We start from the raw sequence: 18,329 nt of genomic DNA on the forward strand, positions 1-18,329 counted from the left end.
TTCAGGCTACAAGATCAACTTGAATAAATCAATTTTACTTCCCCTAAATGCAGCAGCAAGTAGTCCCCAACTACATACAGAAATACCAGTGGGCTCTGGTTTCAGATATTTAGGTATAGATATATACACATCCATTGACAAAATTGTGTCAAAAAATTACAAGAGCCTTAAGAAGGTAATATCTGACGAGTTAAACCGTTGGTCACTATTATTAATCCCATTTTCAGTCAGGCTTTCAGTAGTCAAGACCCACATTCTCCCTAAGATCAATTTTCTGGTAAGCATGATTCATTTACCGCCACCTCCAGGATTTTGGGAGAAGCTACAGGGACTAGTATTCAAATTTATATGGCGTGAACAACATCCACGAATCAGCAATTCCACACTCCAAAACAGTAGGAAAGCAGGAGGGCTAGCTGTTCCTAATTTTGAACAGTACTATTTTTCTTTTATGCTCAGACCGTTGCTAAGATGGTTCAATAATGATTCTGACATACCATGGGTGAATATGGAGAGGCACATTGTATCTCCATATACATTCAAAGATATACTCTTTTCTGGTCTATCCCCAAGCTTTTGCCGTACTAAATTCGGCCCAATTATAGCACATTCAATTTACGTCTGGAAATATATTGCCGAAACGGGACAGTGGAACACAAAATGGCACATAGATACCCCTATTTTTGATAACAACTTCTTACTGTTGGGAGGGAACCCAGCTACATTTCCCAATTGGCAAAGACAAGGTATTCACAAACTATCTGACATATACAGTGAATACGGTCTCAGATCATTTCAAGAGCTCAAACAAATATATAATGTCCCTAGTACATCCTTCTTTTTTTATTTACAGTTACGCACTGCAATGCGCACTTATGGTGTCCCATGGAATCAGCCTTTACCAGGTCACCCTTTAATGAATATAGTGAATGGCATAAATGTTAAAAATGGTTTTGTTTCTGGGTTATATAATAAAATACAAGGAAAACTAAACAGAACTACAGGTAATACCACTGTCTGGAACATAGACTTAAAGAATTACAATGCCTGCATAAATTGGCAGAATGTATGGGATAATATTCCACTAACCTCTCGTAATTATAATAACCAATTAACTCATTACAAAATGATACAAAGATTTTATCTGTCACCCAGGAAACTGTCAAATAAAAATATTACAAAGTCCTCTATGTGCTTTATGTCCGCAAAAAGTTATAGGAACATACATACATATGATGTGGGAATGTCCAGGAGTACTCGCTTTTTGGGCCAAGGTTGCATTATTTCTCACTAATATAACAGAGATAAACATACCTTGTTTGCCACACATTTTATTATTAAATGATGATTCATCTCTAAAATTAACACCTCACAAAAAAAGAGTGTTTCTGGCCGGTTTAACGGCAGCAAAGAAAATGCTCGTAATGAGATGGAAACCACCCCATAGTCTCAATATTTACCGTTGGAAACTGTCCTTCTACGAAGTATTGAGATTAGAGGCATCCAGTGCTAGAGCACAGGGAGCAAGGACAGAATCAATCCAAATATTACTTACCGCGGCCCAGAAGGTAAAATCAGTACTCCACTAGGTTGAACACTTGTACCTTGACACCAGAGAATGAACAAAAATCATGTTGCTGTTGTTTCCATTTATCTTTTCCATTTATCTTTTCCTTTTCTGTTTACTGCTATAATTTGTTGTGGTTGTTTCTAAATTGTATTGTATTTTTCCCTATTACTTGGTTATCTAACAAACATAATTATGGTTTATTTTCTAATTAAGAGTATCCTATACATGTATGCATCAAGGTTTCCCCCTCTCCTAAAATGTCTATGCAAACCCGGGGGGCTGGGAGTGGGGTTAAGAAGCGACCTGGGCTGTCTCGCAGCCACAGGACCGCCAGAACGGAGGAAAAGACTGTCACAACTGCAACAGGCAGGCTACACAGTATATGAATATACTGACGGACAATATATACTGAAAAGACACTTTGTATGCCACTGTGTGAATTAATATGAAATGCTGATGTGAATGTCCTTCCTCTGAACTTGTTTTAAAAAAAGACAAAATAAAAAGTTGGTCACAAAAAAATAAAACATATCCGTGTTTTTCGTTCCAGTGTTGATCTGGGATGATGCGCGGGAGGGCCGCGATCCCAAGGACAAGCTGGTCCTGGAGTTCACTTTCACCAAGCCTGTTCTCGCTGTCCGTATGAGGCACGACAAGTGAGTCACGCCGCCCCCCCGTGTCTTCTCTAGCAAACACAGCCTATGGATGTTATAACTTAGTTATAACTTTACTAACTCACTGTCACTTTACTGCCATTATTATTCTATTTTACTGCCATTATTTACATTTACTATGTACCACTGCTGCTAGAGGATTTGCACTAAGTTCTCTTTTACCCCTATATTTATTTCACTCATTCAACTGCTACTGTTTATATTGTATATAGTCCTGTATATTGTGTGTGTACATTGTGTCCTATGTAAACTTTATGTTTATATTACATCTTTTATATACACCATGGGAAGGGGGGAACATCATTTCATTTTTCTGTACATCTTGCACATTATGAGAAATGACAATAAAGTTGCCTTTGATATTTACATTTCTTGCTGAGTTTGTTATTTGAACCAAAGAGAATGGACTCTGTTTTCCCCAGGTGTAATGATAGTTTGTTATCAGCGAGCCATATGCAGATTTTGCCTAGTTCCGAGCTGAGGGTTTTTTCAACCTGCAACTTGTTCTTGTCAGAGACCAACCAGAGGGTTCACATAGCTAACTCAACTTGGAATACATACAGTCCTGGAGCTGTTCCATAGACAATTAATGGGATGGGAGACTCACTTTGTATGCCCACAGAATCTTTGTTTTCTTTTGTTTATATACCTGAGCTTTATTATATTGTAGTAATCTACATAGTAATCTACTATGCCTATATTACTACCTACTATGCTAATATGTCTATACTACTATGCACTCAAGAGTCTAGCATTCAAGTTCAATATTGTTTGACCAACAATATCACTTAACCTTAGCTGCTAGAGTTGTACCCTTCCTGCTGACTTTAGTCATTTAGCTGACGCTTTTATCCAAAGCGGCTTACAAGTTCTGTACGACAAGCCATCAAGCCATGACTTTGATAATCCCCTATAACCCCCACCTCCCATCTTTTTCAGAATAATTATCATCTTAAAAAACAGGATCTACGTTTACAGTTTCCCCGACAACCCTGTCAAACTGTTTGAGTTTGATACCAGAGACAACCCTAAAGGTAGAACAGTCTCTTCTTCTCTTTCTATGCGTTTTTCACACTAAACTCCTTAACCAGTTTTGACTCTTCTAACACAGCGTCTGTCTGTCTGTCTGTCTGTCTCAGGTCTGTGTGATCTGTGTCCCAGTCTGGAGAAGCAGCTGCTTGTCTTCCCTGGTCACAAGTGTGGTAGCCTGCAGCTGGTTGTAAGTTATAAGTGTATATGGTTGTAATCAGGGCTTGACATTAACCTTTTGGCTCACCAGCCACTGTGGCTAGTGGTTTTCCAAAGTCACTAGCCACTCTGCATTTTCACCAGAGAGAGAGAGAGAGAGAGAGAGAGAGAGAGAGAGAGAGAGAGAGAGAGAGAGAGAGAGAGAGAGAGACTCATTACGCGCGACGCAAGTAAGCGTGCACTGTGTTCTGAGAGAGAAAGAGACTCATTACGTGCGATGCAAGTAAGCGTGCACTGTGTTCTGAGAGAGATAGATAGAGAGAGAGAAAGAGACTCTCATTACGCGCGACACAATTAAGCGCGCACTGCGTTCCGAGAGAGAAAGAGACTCATTACGGCTGGGATATATTTTATACGTTGAGTTTTCATTGTACTTTGTTTTGGGAAAATAGCTGTATAAATAAAATGTATTATTATAAAATAACTTTATTTATGCGCTATTTATGCACTCAAGACTGTAGCACTCAAGTTCAACACTGTTTGATGAACAATGTTACTGACCCTTAGCTGAGTTGTACCCTTCCTGCTGACTTGTTGTACATAACTTGTAAGTCACTTTGGATAAAAGCGTTCAGCTAAATGACTCAATGTAAATGTAAATTGTAAAACATATAGCTGATATAAACTTGGAACAAGAAGGAGGGCTGCAGCGTCTTTGTAGTGTGAATCCAGTGTTTAGAAGGTGCTCTTTGGATATAGGGGAGCCAGTTGAAAAAACAAGGGAGTTCCAGGCACTCTTCATATATAAAAAAGCTTTAATAAATCACTTAGTTCATATTTAGAAGTGCCTGGAACTTCTTTGTTTTTTCATATAGCTTATATATTCAGCGCCTTTTTTTTAGAGATGTTCCGATACCATTTTTCCCTTTCCGATCCGATTCCGATACCTAAGCTTTGGGTATCGGCCGATACCGATATTTATCCGATACCAGTGCATACATTTTTTTTTTTTAAATTATATAAATTATATATATTTTTTTTTTCAGATACTGTTATACTGTTTTTTAGTAATAACTAGAACGTATGGTATTTATTCAACAACAGGTGATTGTATAGATTTGTATTAGTATCATTAATCAATGAGTATGGGCTGCAGCACTGCAGATATACCCTACTCCAATGATCCACACGGACATTAAACGGTGTTGCACTCGCTACTCAGTGGCTCTGCAGATATACCCTATTCAGTCTGTAAGCTAGTGGCAGATAGAACGTTCATGTTGTGATTTTTGATGCAAAATAAATATTCAACATTCTCTTTTGAAACTCCGCCTCAGACTCTTATCCTTTGGCACTTGCTGTACTTTGCTTGCAGGTCTGCAGCCATTATTGCTGGATTATGTGAATAGCACCAACTTTAGACACGGTAACGTTATCAAGCTAAGCTAACTGACCTAGCTCGCCTTCCCGCATTGACATTAAGATAGCGTTAGTAATAGTCAGCTAACGCTAGTCCGTAGCTACTTAACTTAAATACAATTCACCGTGGGTGCATTATTGTTGATAGACGGTCACGGACAGTGTTAGGTCCTGGAGAAAGGACAGGCGATCATCTGATTTGATGTAACGTTAAAAGCGGATGTTGTTCCAACTAGCTATCTTTCCAGCTAATGCTATCATAACACCAGCCAAACACATCCCGATTCCCGTCCGAGCTCCCCGTCACACCGCACTGTCGGGGACAATGGAATTTAAGAAAGTGTATCTGCTGTTAAAATGACACAGCATCACACTTTAAAACATGTTCATTTTATAATCCTCACTCTCCGCAGGACTCGGCAGGAGATAAATTACATCATGGGATCGGAGGCTAGAATTTACGTGTACTCGCCGATACCGATACCAGCATTTTAGGCAGTATCGGCGGCATTTCCGATACTAGTATCGGTATCGGAACAACTCTACTTTTTTTTGTCTGTTAGAACAATACAAAAAACATTGTTGTTTTTGTATTGTTATAATATGAACTAAGCGATTTATTAACGCTTTTTTTATATATGAAGAGTGCCTGGAACTTCTTTGTTTTTTCATATAGCTGATATATTCAGCGCCTTTATGTTTGTCTGTTTTTTTCCTCCAGGACTTGTCCAACACCAAGCCGGGCACATCGTCCGCCCCATTCACCATCAACGCCCACCAGAGTGAGATCGCCTGCCTGGCCCTGAACCAGCCCGGCAGCGTGGCGGCGTCGGCCTCCCGCAAGGGGACCCTCATCCGCCTGTTCGACACCACCACCCGGGACAAGCTGGTGGAGCTGCGCAGGGGAACCGACCCGGCCACCCTGTACTGGTACAGACTCAGAGGAGACTCAGAGCAGTGTGGTACAGACTCAGAGGAGACTCAGAGCAGTGTGGTACAGACTCAGAGCAGTGTGGTACAGACTCAGAGGAGACTCAGAGCAGTGTGGTACAGACTCAGAGGAGACTCAGAGCAGTGTGGTACAGACTCAGAGCAGTGTGGTACAGACTCAGAGCAGTGTGGTACAGACTCAGAGCAGTGTGGTACAGACTCAGAGCAGTGTGGTACAGACTCAGAGCAGTGTGGTACAGACTCAGAGCAGTGTGGTACAGACTCAGAGCAGTGTGGTACAGACTCAGAGCAGTGTGGTACAGACTCAGAGCAGTGTGGTACAGACTCAGAGGAGACTCAGAGCAGTGTGGTACAGACTCAGAGGAGACTCAGAGCAGTGTGGTACAGACTCAGAGGAGACTCAGAGCAGTGTGGTACAGACTCAGAGCAGTGTGGTACAGACTCAGAGGAGACTCAGAGCAGTGTGGTACAGACTCAGAGGAGACTCAGAGCAGTGTGGTACAGACTCAGAGGAGACTCAGAGCAGTGTGGTACAGACTCAGAGGAGACTCAGAGCAGTGTGGTACAGACTCAGAGGAGACTCAGAGCAGTGTGGTACAGACTCAGAGGAGACTCAGAGCAGTGTGGTACAGACTCAGAGGAGACTCAGAGCAGTGTGGTACAGACTCAGAGGAGACTCAGAGCAGTGTGGTACAGACTCAGAGGAGACTCAGAGCAGTGTGGTACAGACTCAGAGGAGACTCAGAGCAGTGTGGTACAGACTCAGAGCAGTGTGGTACAGACTCAGAGGAGACTCAGAGCAGTGTGGTACAGACTCAGAGGAGACTCAGAGCAGTGTGGTACAGACTCAGAGCAGTGTGGTACAGACTCAGAGGAGACTCAGAGCAGTGTGGTACAGACTCCGAGGCGTGTTCATGTGGAAGAGGCAGCTGACAGTCATAGTGGGAATGAAATTATTATTATAATTACAAAAAAAGTATAGACAATGTGCATTACATTAATCATTGTCACATGAAAATATGTTTTACACCAGATTTAGCAGAAGCTAATTGCCATCTGTAGTCTGCCACACATAGAAATGCCACACAACATGCACAGGACACACAGCATAAACAGTGCAATAAAACGAAAATGAACCGATAAAAAAACAATCCGCTTCGACAATGTTGACTGGAAAACGAGTCATTGATAAGCGACGGGCAGATTAGACACATAGCCATAATTTAAAACATAGATTAGGCGTTATTAACGCTAACATTGAAGTGGATGGTGGGCATTCAAGCGGTAAATCAAGATTAAGCTTGGGCTCTGAAAGTGTTAATACAGTGAACACTTTATATTAGGTTTATATCCTAATCTGATTCAATTCTCCACATCTTTTTATATAAACCCAACCCTTACCTTAACACTTTGAGTGCCGCGCTGATTTCGGGCCCCATCTATTCAATGCCACGCTTTAAAAGATAGGAGTCCGTCACCTTGTTTGTAGAGCTATAACTATATTCTATATTATAGCTATGGATACAATACTATGGTCATTTGACAGTGACTTTCTTCCGGTCAAGACACAAAAAAGAGATAATTTTTCCCAGAAACTAAACACTACAGGAGCCTCTGGCACGTTCTCCCCTCACGTTTACCCACCTGACGAGGAGCGTCCATGATATCCTGTGTATGTGGCTGTTGGTGTGGATAGTGAACATCTCGTGTTTAAGATTAGCCGCTGTAGTGTTTCCCACAGGATTTTCAGAGACAATGGGGGGTGAACCTCCAACCCTCTAGGGGGGTCCGGGGGCATGCATCAATGCATCAATCTGGTGCACTTTGAGAGCAAAATAAAGAGGCTAGATCTATGATGAACTTTGTGCTCAAAACACAAAATCGACTAGACTAGTGCTTCCCAATCCTCTCCTCGAAGCACCCCAGCCGTTCAATGTATTTGTTAAATTCCACCACCAGCACACCTAATTCAACTTAACTAGCCCTTTATTGGTTGAATCAGGTGTGCTGGTGGTGGAATTTAACAAATACATGGAACGGCTGGGGTGTCTCGAGGAGAGGTTTGGGAACCACTGGACTAGAGCATACATTTGAGCCATCAAAGAAATGAAGCAAAAGCGGTTACCTGTGTTGAACTGGTTTTAATTTTTTAGAAAATAAAAAAATATGGTGGATTACTATTACGACTACTACCACTGCCAATACTACTGATACATCCCTATTGGCAAACTGTATATTTAAAAAAAATGTATATTAAAAAAATAAAAAATCTCTTTTTTTTATTACATTATTATTTTTTTTGTTCATTATACAACTGTGGCCGCCACAGTCTAGGTCATTGATGGGAAACCCAATGTCATTTTCTTTTTTACATTCGAAGCTTCTATTGAAGTTTTCGAATGAAGCTTTGAATGTCTGTCGTCATATTTTATGACGTAATCAAATAATAATAATAATAATTCCTCAAACTAAATCCTCAATTTGAATAAAGTGATTAATCTGATTAAATTAGTATTTTTTTTAAAATTAAATCAACTTTCTTTAACATTCAGAGCCGGCCGGATATGACCAAATTAGGGCTTGTAGGCCAGCGCTTTAATCAATGGGAGGACGGTGATATTTGTAGAGTTGTTCCGATACCGATACCAGTATCGGAAATGCCGCTGATACTGCCTAAAATGCTGGTATCGGTATCGGCGAGTACCCTCTAATTCTGTGCTCCGATACCATATGATGTAATTTATCAACAACACTGCGGTCTGCTGAGTGAGCATTATAAAACAAACGTGTTTTTAACCGACCGTGAATTAAAGTGTCAATGCCATTTGTCATTTTAACAGCAGATACTTTCTTAAATGCCACATCGTCCCGACAGAGCGCTGTTGACGGGGAGCTCTGATGGGTTCGCTTGGTGGTGTTATTAGCATTGAACAGCTAACCGAAAGCTAGCGTTAACTAACGTAAAAGTTTTAGCTTTAACGTTACCTTGGCTAAAGTTGGGGCTATTCATAATCCAGCAATAATGGCTGCAGACCTGCAAGCAAAGTACAGCAAGTTGGCAAAGGTGTATTCCAACGTAAATCACATTTTCACCAGTAACGTTACAGTCTTTCCATCTACCGGTAGCTCATGCTAGCTAACCTAGCTCACGTTAACGTCGTCACTGATCGACCACCTCGCGTACACAATTAATGACATGTTGCGGACAGCCATATCGGTGACGATGTTTAGCTTTTAGTGCCAAATGATAAGAGTCTGAGGCGGAGTCTCAAAAGAGAATGTTGAATATTTATTGTGCAAAAATCCCAACAGAGCCTCTGCTACTTAAACGGAGCCTTGTGGAAGCAAGTGCAGCAACGAATAATGTCCGTGTGGAACTAATGTGCCAACAACCTTTCCGTGGGTGAACTCATTGAGATAGTTTTCAATTACTGAAAATTACTGATTATACTAATCTATACAATCACCTGTTGTTGAATAAATACCATTACTTTATAGTTATTACTAAAAAACAGTATATATAAAACAGTAGCTGTATTAAAAAAAAATTAAAAAAGTTTTATCATTTATATAATATATATATATATATATATTTTTTTAAATGTATGCACTGGTATCGGATCAGTATCGGTATCGGCCGATACCCAAAGCTTAGGTATTGGAATCGGATTGGGAAGGAAAAAATGGTATCGGAACATCTCTAGATATTTAAACTATATCTTAAATTATGGCTATGGGTCTAATACACCTGTCGCTTATCAATGACTTGCTTGCAGTCAACATGTATGAAACGGATTGTTTTTTCATCGGTACATTTCCGTTTTATACCGTTTTGAATACGAGTATAGTTTTGGAGATTTCTAGTAATTCCAGGGAAAGACGCGATAATAGCCCTTTAGTGGAATACACAAAACACGTGAAGCTTTCCATTTTTGCATTTTTGCGGCCGGAAACAACAATGACGTAACCACTACAGTACACCTCCTTATTGGTAAGCTAGTTTATACTTATTTGGAATGGCTATCAGGATTACCACAAGACTGGTAAAATAAAGTCCTTACCTCACATCAGATGTTCTGAAAAAAGATTAATCCAATTCCCGATCGCCATTCTAAATATCGATCGCGTTTATTGATCCAACGTTAGACCTTGAAACAGATAATCCACGCTGCTTTCGGTTGCCTCAATGAATGCAATAGTCTCAGGTTACATGGCTCAGAAGTCAAATGTGGAATCCGGAGTTTTTTTTTCTCATGCATTTCCATTGACTCCATTCCAATGGGTGCAATACCATCCGGGAGACGATAGGGGGCCGTATTTGCCTTTTCAGAGCCAGTCCCAATGATAACGTGAGGCTGGATGGATGAAAAATGAATGGATATCGCTAATAAAAGAAATAACGATTAAATAACGAGATTTCTCGTCATTGGCACTCGACGCATGGCTCTCGTTGTTGGCACCCAATGTGTTAATAAACATTTTAAAAACGTAAATGCACCCAATTTTTGCCAAAATGCTCATTTCCATTGGCAGTCCCCCTGCCAGAAGGTACAGGCTAAAATCCTATGTAAAAAAGGGTTAGCAATACAAACAGAATATGAGCGAGATAAATAACATTAGAATAAAAACACAAACAAAAGCACATATAGTAGAACATACGATAGGGATACAGGTCACAATACAGTCATGGACACAAGGACAGAGCACATCATGACATAGAGTGTTTGGGGTTAACGTGTGTGTGTGTGTGTGAGATCTGCTTGTGTGGTTATTATGGGTCTAAAAGATAAAGGGGAAAACAGAGGTGTGACAGTATTGGTCCCTGACTTCTCTGTATCCCCCCCAGCATCAACTTCAGCCACGACTCGTCCTTCCTGTGTGCCTCCAGCGACAAGGGCACGGTTCACATCTTCGCCCTGAAGGACACCAAACTCAACCGACGCTCTGCGTAAGACTCCTCTATCTTCCCTTTTTTATTTTTTTTTTATTGGTCTTTTTCCCCCTCCATTTTCCTCCGATTTTCTCCCATCCCAATGTTAGTCGTATGCCAATTCCCAGTCCCTTCCTGGTCGCTGCGCTTTACCCCCCACAGTCAGATCATTTGGGAGAGTGGAGGCTACCACGTGCTTCCTCCGACACTCGTCCAGCCAATCACCGCTTCTTTTCACCTGGCAGCGCCGATTCTCATTGAGAGGGCGTAGCGTGTGGGAGGACCACACTATCCCCCTCACGTCCAATCCGCGCTTAGCAGGCGCCCCGACCGAACTGTAGGAGTCGCTGTTTACAACGACCCGGACCCACCCCGCCAGCTTCTCCCACCCTCTGATACAGCCAATTGTATCAGTGCAGACGGCCAGCCAAGCTGGTGACAACCCCGGAGCTGTGAGCTGGATTCGAACAGGCGAACCAAGCTCACAGCTCCGGGGCTGGTGACGAACGCAATCTCCGCTCGACCACCTAACCGCCCTTCTATCTTCCCTTTCAATCAATCAATCAATCGAATTTATTTGTATAGCACATTTAAACATGACACTTGTCAACCACAGTGCTTCACAGTGAGTCGCGTAGTCAAAAAAAAAAAAAGTGCTCCTAAAGTATAAATAAACAGAAAATAAACAACCAACAGACAAACAAAGAAACAGAACAACACGTCAAAACAAACAAGGCAAGAGTCCGAGTGAGTCGGGGAAGGCCAGGGAGTATAGGTGGGTTTTGAGCTTAGATTTAAAAGACTCTATGGAGGGGGCAGGTTTGATGGACATGGGGATGCTGTTCCAGAAATCCTTTGACTTTACTCCCGGGCCTTCTTTTAATTAAAGGGGCAATTCACCCAGAATTACATTTGATCGCTATTTCATTCCAGTGTTTCGGTGTGTGTGTGTATACTTGATTCTCCAAGAGAGATTTATTTTTGTCATGTGGTCAAATGAAAATGAACAAAAATGTTAATTAAATATTTGGTGGCGATTAGAACAACTTTGTAACATAGAACACCATATTTCCCCACCAGTGTTCTTCTGTGAGGGCGCTGGTTCACAGAGCCGTATTTAACACCACGTGGAACACCTCTGTCCTCCAGACAACGATCACTCAGTGGACAAAGTGAAACTCTAGAAAAGAAAACTTAAGAAACTGTTTGATTCTCAGGGTTGATGGTAAAACACACCCACCAACAAATAGATATTGATGGGGCGGATATTGGAAGTTGTAACATAGACAAACACAAACATTTAGGAACTGTAATAGATACTATTTTGAGTCATTGGACTCAAAAACAGAGGCTATAAGAAAGATTGACAGCGTTCACGGCAGGAGGTGGACAGAGTGCTCAACCTCCTGCTCAACACCTCCAAAGCCATGGAAATTGCCATAGATTTCAGGACTTAAAAAAAAAACACCCATATTCCCAATAACCATCTCAGACCAACCCCAACCCTAACTGAATCATTCAAGTTCCTCGGCACCCACATCAGCAATAAACTCAAATAGGACATTTCAACACCACTGCCATCATCAAAAAGGCCCAGCAGCGCCTGTACTTCCTCAGGCAACTGAGGAAGTACAGAGTCCAACAATGCCTGCTGGTCCAATTCTACACCGCCATAATTCAAAGCATCCTCACCTCATTCATCACAGTCTGGTACGGTTCCACTGACAAACACACCAAACACAAACTCCAATGCATCACCAAGACAGCCTCCAAAATAATTGGCTGCCCCCTCCCCTCTCTGGACTCAATCTACACCTCACGCACAGTCACCCGCTCTGGTAAAATAGTCAACGATCCCTCTCACCCAGCACACCACTTATTCCAGCGCATGCCCTCAGGTCGCTACAGGTCCATTTTAACCAGCCACACACGCTTCACAAACAGTTTTTTCCCCACAGCAGTCTGAACACTAAACACCCTGGCCCCCCTTTGCACAGACGGGCAAGCATCCGTCACTGACTGACACTGTTACATGTGACTGTCCTGTATGTATATATGTATTTATTGTGGGGATTGGGAGATGGGAGGGGGGCGTTTGATGTCTGATGTTTCATGTTGATGTCCCAGTGCTTTTAACAAACTGTACCGCAAACAATTACCACCAACCATCGTTGTGTGGCATTAAAGTATCTTGTATCTTGTATCATATCTCAAGAGTAAACAAGACAATTCAGAGACATAATGTTGTCGAGAGCGTTTTAATATTTTGTTTCATCGCTTGGTATACGATGCCTCCTCAGCGAGCGACACCAAAGGTCACGACCTAACACTTCCTGTATTTAGCGTGTACAGGGAAATTGGCGTCACGCCACAGGTTTAGGGTGAGATCACGTTGCGCCTGACCAGCATAGCGTGGGTTGAACAAGCTGTGAATCCACTCTTGATGTTGTATTTGTGGCAGAAGGCCTGGAACATCCCCCGCCCACAGCCTCTTATCACCATAGATATATATATAACGACTAGATGACTCACCCGCGCTGCTGGCCAACGGAGACCGACGTTGACACATGGTGGCCATCTTGCTACAGGGTAGCACGCCCACTCATAACATGAATGTCTATAGTGCATGTACTACTATTGAAATAACCATAGCTTGCTCAATTTTCAACCGGTTGGTTTGTTAAACACGTCAGAGATGTAGTTATCATACTGCATACTTATAATGGACTTTCATATGAAAAGAAAAAATTTAATAAAAATTCTTCCAAGCAAGAATCATAGCCACGTCAATAATATTTGTAATAAACCAAACAGTTTGTAAATCCGTCAAGATTTCAGCGAGTTAAGAGTATTTTTGTTTGTGCAGATCACTCACCTTAACACTTTGGACACCACCGCGATATGCGCGATGTGTTGTTAATAGCGCAAGGCTGTAATATATAGGAATACGTGGCAGTGTTTGCAGGGCTATAACTATATTCTATATTATAGCTATGGATACAATACTATAGCCCATTTGACATCGAGTATCTATCGTTCAACATGAGAAAAATAAAAAAAAATTCATCCATACATTCCTGTTTTATACCGTGGTGTATATGACTATAGTTTTAGAATAATCCTGTCTAATCCCAGAAAACGACGCTATGCAGCAATACGTGCAATTCACTAAAAACGTTGTCATTTCTCGCCTGTACATGCTACTGTTTTGAAATCACATCTATATTATCGGTATTATGTTCCATCATGAATGCATGAAAGGGTGGGGGGTAGTTTTTTGATGCTTTGATCGTCACCAACGGCACACGTTGTAGAGTAAAATACACGCATATATTGTGATCGAAATGAAATCATGGTTGGATCACAGCAGGATTAATACCATATAGGCGTTACCTTCACTAGGATGTGCCCCAAAAAGAATATTCCAACTATCTGATCGCGAGTCCCAGTATTGGTGTCGATCGTGTTGCCAACATAATCCGCCACACATCATGGACCGAGAGCAATTCACGCTTCTCAATCCGATCGGGGCAACCGGTCCCCTTGCCCGACCAATAGAAATCTGACTGAGACCTCTGATCGAGCCACAGGCGAAGATATCATTTTTCTAAGGGTGCTCGATACTGCCACCAAGGTGGATGCGGCCGGTATTGCACATTGGCATTCTCAAAATGATTCCCCATGTTAACCCAGATGTCAGTGTGTCTGTAATGGAAATATCGAATAAAAGAAATAACGATGAAAACTAGGGATGTCCGATATTATCGGCCGACCGATATTATCGGCCGATATCGGCAGTAAAATGTGATATCGGAAAATATCGGTATCGGGGGGGAATTTTTTTTTTTTTTCTTTTTTTTTTTTTTTTTTTTTTAACATTTATTTAACCTTTATTTACCCAGGCAAGCAAGTAAGAACCAATTCTTATTTTATTTATTGTCAAAAGTATGCATGTTGGTTTAATTCAACAACAAGAGATATGTAATGTTAATTTTTACTTTTTTAATTATCATATTTTGCACAGATAATGCTTACATTTAGAAAGCCTTTTGAATGCATCCAGTGAAATTATTAATTACCTGAAATTATTCAGTTTTTTGGGGGGGAAACCCTGCATATATCGGTATCGGTTGATATCGGTATCGGTATCGGTATCGAAATTAAGAGTTGGACAATATCGGAATATCGGTATCGGTAAAAAAGCCAATATCGAGCATCCCTAATGAAAACCCAACTATACTCGGGTTTTCGGGGGTCCTGGCGGCTGAACGTTCGGCGAGTTAACCCGACTATCATTGGGTCAGGCGTCCAAAGTGTTAAAGCAGCTACCATAATATGTACCAGAATAGTTAACTGTAGCAAGATGGCCGCCGGTGAACTATGCGGGAGACTCCGCCTTGCGCCGCCGCTCTGTAGCAGGAGAACTAGAAGGCCTGGACCCCCCCCGCCCACAGCCTCTCATCACCCCCCCCCCCCGCTCTGTAGCAGGAGATCTAGAAACCCCTCAACAACAGTTTAATTCCACATACTTACAGGCTGCTGATTGGATAGTAACTTTGCTGTCAGGGCAACACCTACCCCCCCCCACACACACACACACAGTCCCATATAACCCCTGCTGACAACACCTCACCATAGGGAGGTGTAGTGGTTACGTCATTGTTATTTCCGGCCGGTCCACCTCGCTTGAAATCACAATGTATTTCCAATGGACACATTTCTTTTTTTTTATATCTAACCCTAACTAACCTTACTGTCATGCACTTGTCCTAATAAACTAACCTACACTAGCACTCAACACTTTGATGAACATTGTTACTCAGCTGATAGAGTTGTGCCCTTCCTGATGACTTGTCGTACAGAACTTGTAAGTCGCTTTGGATAAAAGCGTCAACTAAATGACTAAATGTAAATGTAAATCGTCTCGTTTAAAACAAATAAAGCATGAACATTGGCATGGTGTACCTTTCTGTGTGTATTCATCCACAATCTATAGCTCAACATGAAACAATTCGCAATTAATCGTAAAATAATTACGTATAATTACTCATTTTATGCAAAAATAGAAAGCTTGCCAATGTTCATGAGGCAGAATTATTACAATAGCCGATAATACATTTTCCCAATGATAAATCCCTATACGGGTGGACCATGCGGGAAACTAAAGTGACTACACCTCCCTCCACTCCCATGTATACGCCCCCTGCTGGTTTGGTTGTGATATTAATTTGGTACTTGTATACTCTGCTTGCTAGCTTATTTATTAGTGTTGGGCCATCGTCCATCGGCCACTGAGCCCTTCATGTCGTGCCTTCTATTGGAGTAGCCCATAAGATACCCCCCCCCCCCCCCCCCCAAACAATATCATCGTCCATCACAATCTTTCACTGTGGACATCATCATATAATAATTATAATAATGGCTTGGATTTATATAGCTCCTTTCACATACACAAGGCGCTTTACAATGAAAAGGGGGGGGGGGGATAATTCAATTCAATTCAAAAAACTTTATTAGTCCCGCAAGGGGCAATTTAGAGCATGATACGGCAAACAGCTGCATTTCACATTCAAGACAAAACAGGGACAAGAGACATAATGACACTTCAAAGCACAAGAGACATGACACTGCCAGAATGGGATCCCTACATTGTTGATCTGTCAAGTCCAATAAATAAATAGATTCGGAATGTGCACTTTTGTCAAAAATGTTAAAATCAAGGGGTCAAAGGGTGCATGTTAGTAAACGGACCTTTCCTTGTACTGTGGCCATTCACCAGTCGAATGGCCTCTGGTACAAACCCAAACTTCCTTCCGTTTGTTTTACGGGCAGGCTGTCTAAAGCGCTGGCCTAATAGTGGCCTAAACTGAGAAACAAATGACAAAAACAGAACAGAGCAAACAGAACAGAACAACAGAACAAAACTAAATAGAACAAACATATGCCAATTTGGTAGACATCACCCAACCCTGTTACTTACTGTTCGGATCTTTCAAGAATGTTCTATTTGAATCCCTCCGAAAGGGCTGACAGGCACCACACAATGGATGACTCAATGGTTAGTCATTAGAGTTTGTTTATTTAAACAAACTAGTTGAGATGTTTTCTCCACAATACAACCTTTACAATTCCCACAGTTGACCACAGGCTTACCATAGGTCAAAAACCTGTGAAACAGAATGCAGTGCATACACATTAATCATAATATTAATATACAATATATATTAATATCAATACCAATCAATCAATCAATCAATTAATATTAATATCAATATACATATTAATATATCAATACCACTATCAAATATACATACACTATTCATTTTATATATTATATTATATATATAATTATATTTATATTATTTATAAATATACATTACACTTTATCAAACCAGCATGTCATGTCCCCTTTAATTGTGGGTGAAAGGAGGGAGAACTAGAATGACTGCATTTCCCAGAATGCATGGCAATGTTTACTTCCTCCTCCATAACGTGAGCCACTGAGCTCCTCAGACACAGCGCAACCCACACACACAACGGACAAGATAGCAGTTCTCATTCATCAAAGCACACACACACACACCAAAGTTCCCCACATGAATCTCACCGTGACAAACCGGGAAACCCACCAAGACACTAGCTCAGCTTTGCACCTTCGGCGAGGCGCGTTAGCCTAGCCACAAGCTAGCGGCAAACATTCAGACACAATGTTCATTCATTCAGCCAGCATCACTAACACCGTGCACTATGCAAATATTATCCGCAGGCTGCATTAGCAGCCAGCAGCCAACGTGATACATTACATTGTACATATGTGACATAGCCAAGTTAACATTGCAATCCCTTAATAAAGTCCACTTACCAATGAGCGATGTGATCCTGTCAGTGCTATAGTGAGAATGACAGCCAGCCACCATTTGAAAGGCAGCTGCGCGAACTGTGCATGCTCAGTCCCAATCACAAACACCTGTTAACTTATTTAGACCCCTTTACATATCTGATCCTTATATTAAATAAACCAAAAGTCTTGACACTTACAGTACATCACCCAACCATGTTACTTACATCACCCAACCCTGTTACTTACATCACCCAACCCTGTTACTTACATCACCCAACCCTGTTACTTACAGTACATCACCCAACCCTGTTACTTACATCACCCAACCCTGTTACTTACAGTACATCACCCAACCCTGTTACTTACATCACCCAACCCTGTTACTTACATCACCCAACCCCGTTACTTACAGTACATCACCCAACCCTGTTACTTACATCACCCAACCCTGTTACTTACAGTACATCACCCAACCCTGTTACTTACATCACCCAACCCTGTTACTTACATCACCCAACAGGCATGTGCACACATAGAGGCCAAGGGGTGCCTGAGCACCTGCCTTTTTGAGCCTAATCAAAAAGTGCCCTTTTTGAAAAAAAAAAAAGTTATTACAGTTACGCATATAGACGGCCCTTCCAACTGAAAAATGTCAGGATAGAATTAAAATATTAGGTAAAGAGAGAGAGATGCCCCATATTCCATTGCAGTTTGCACGGCCTCCTTAGCGTGCCTCTCCGCGGAGATATTTTATGC

General features: G+C 41.5%; 1 protein-coding gene across 1 annotated transcript in view; it reads left to right on the forward strand.

The window, feature by feature from the left end:
- wdr45 (WD repeat domain 45) overlaps window positions 1-18,329 on the forward strand; it is a 35,211-nt gene that overhangs the window by 9,508 nt on the left and 7,374 nt on the right. The window contains exons 5-9 of the mRNA XM_084324633.1: window positions 2,121-2,226; window positions 3,184-3,278; window positions 3,384-3,463; window positions 5,573-5,781; window positions 10,649-10,750. Of these exons, the coding sequence (XP_084180759.1) occupies window positions 2,121-2,226; window positions 3,184-3,278; window positions 3,384-3,463; window positions 5,573-5,781; window positions 10,649-10,750 (592 nt within the window). The remainder of the gene's footprint in view (window positions 1-2,120; window positions 2,227-3,183; window positions 3,279-3,383; window positions 3,464-5,572; window positions 5,782-10,648; window positions 10,751-18,329) is intronic.

This window comes from Notolepis coatsorum (genome assembly GCF_963971535.1).
Source record: "Notolepis coatsorum genome assembly, chromosome: 11".
NCBI lineage: Eukaryota > Metazoa > Chordata > Actinopteri > Aulopiformes > Paralepididae > Notolepis > Notolepis coatsorum.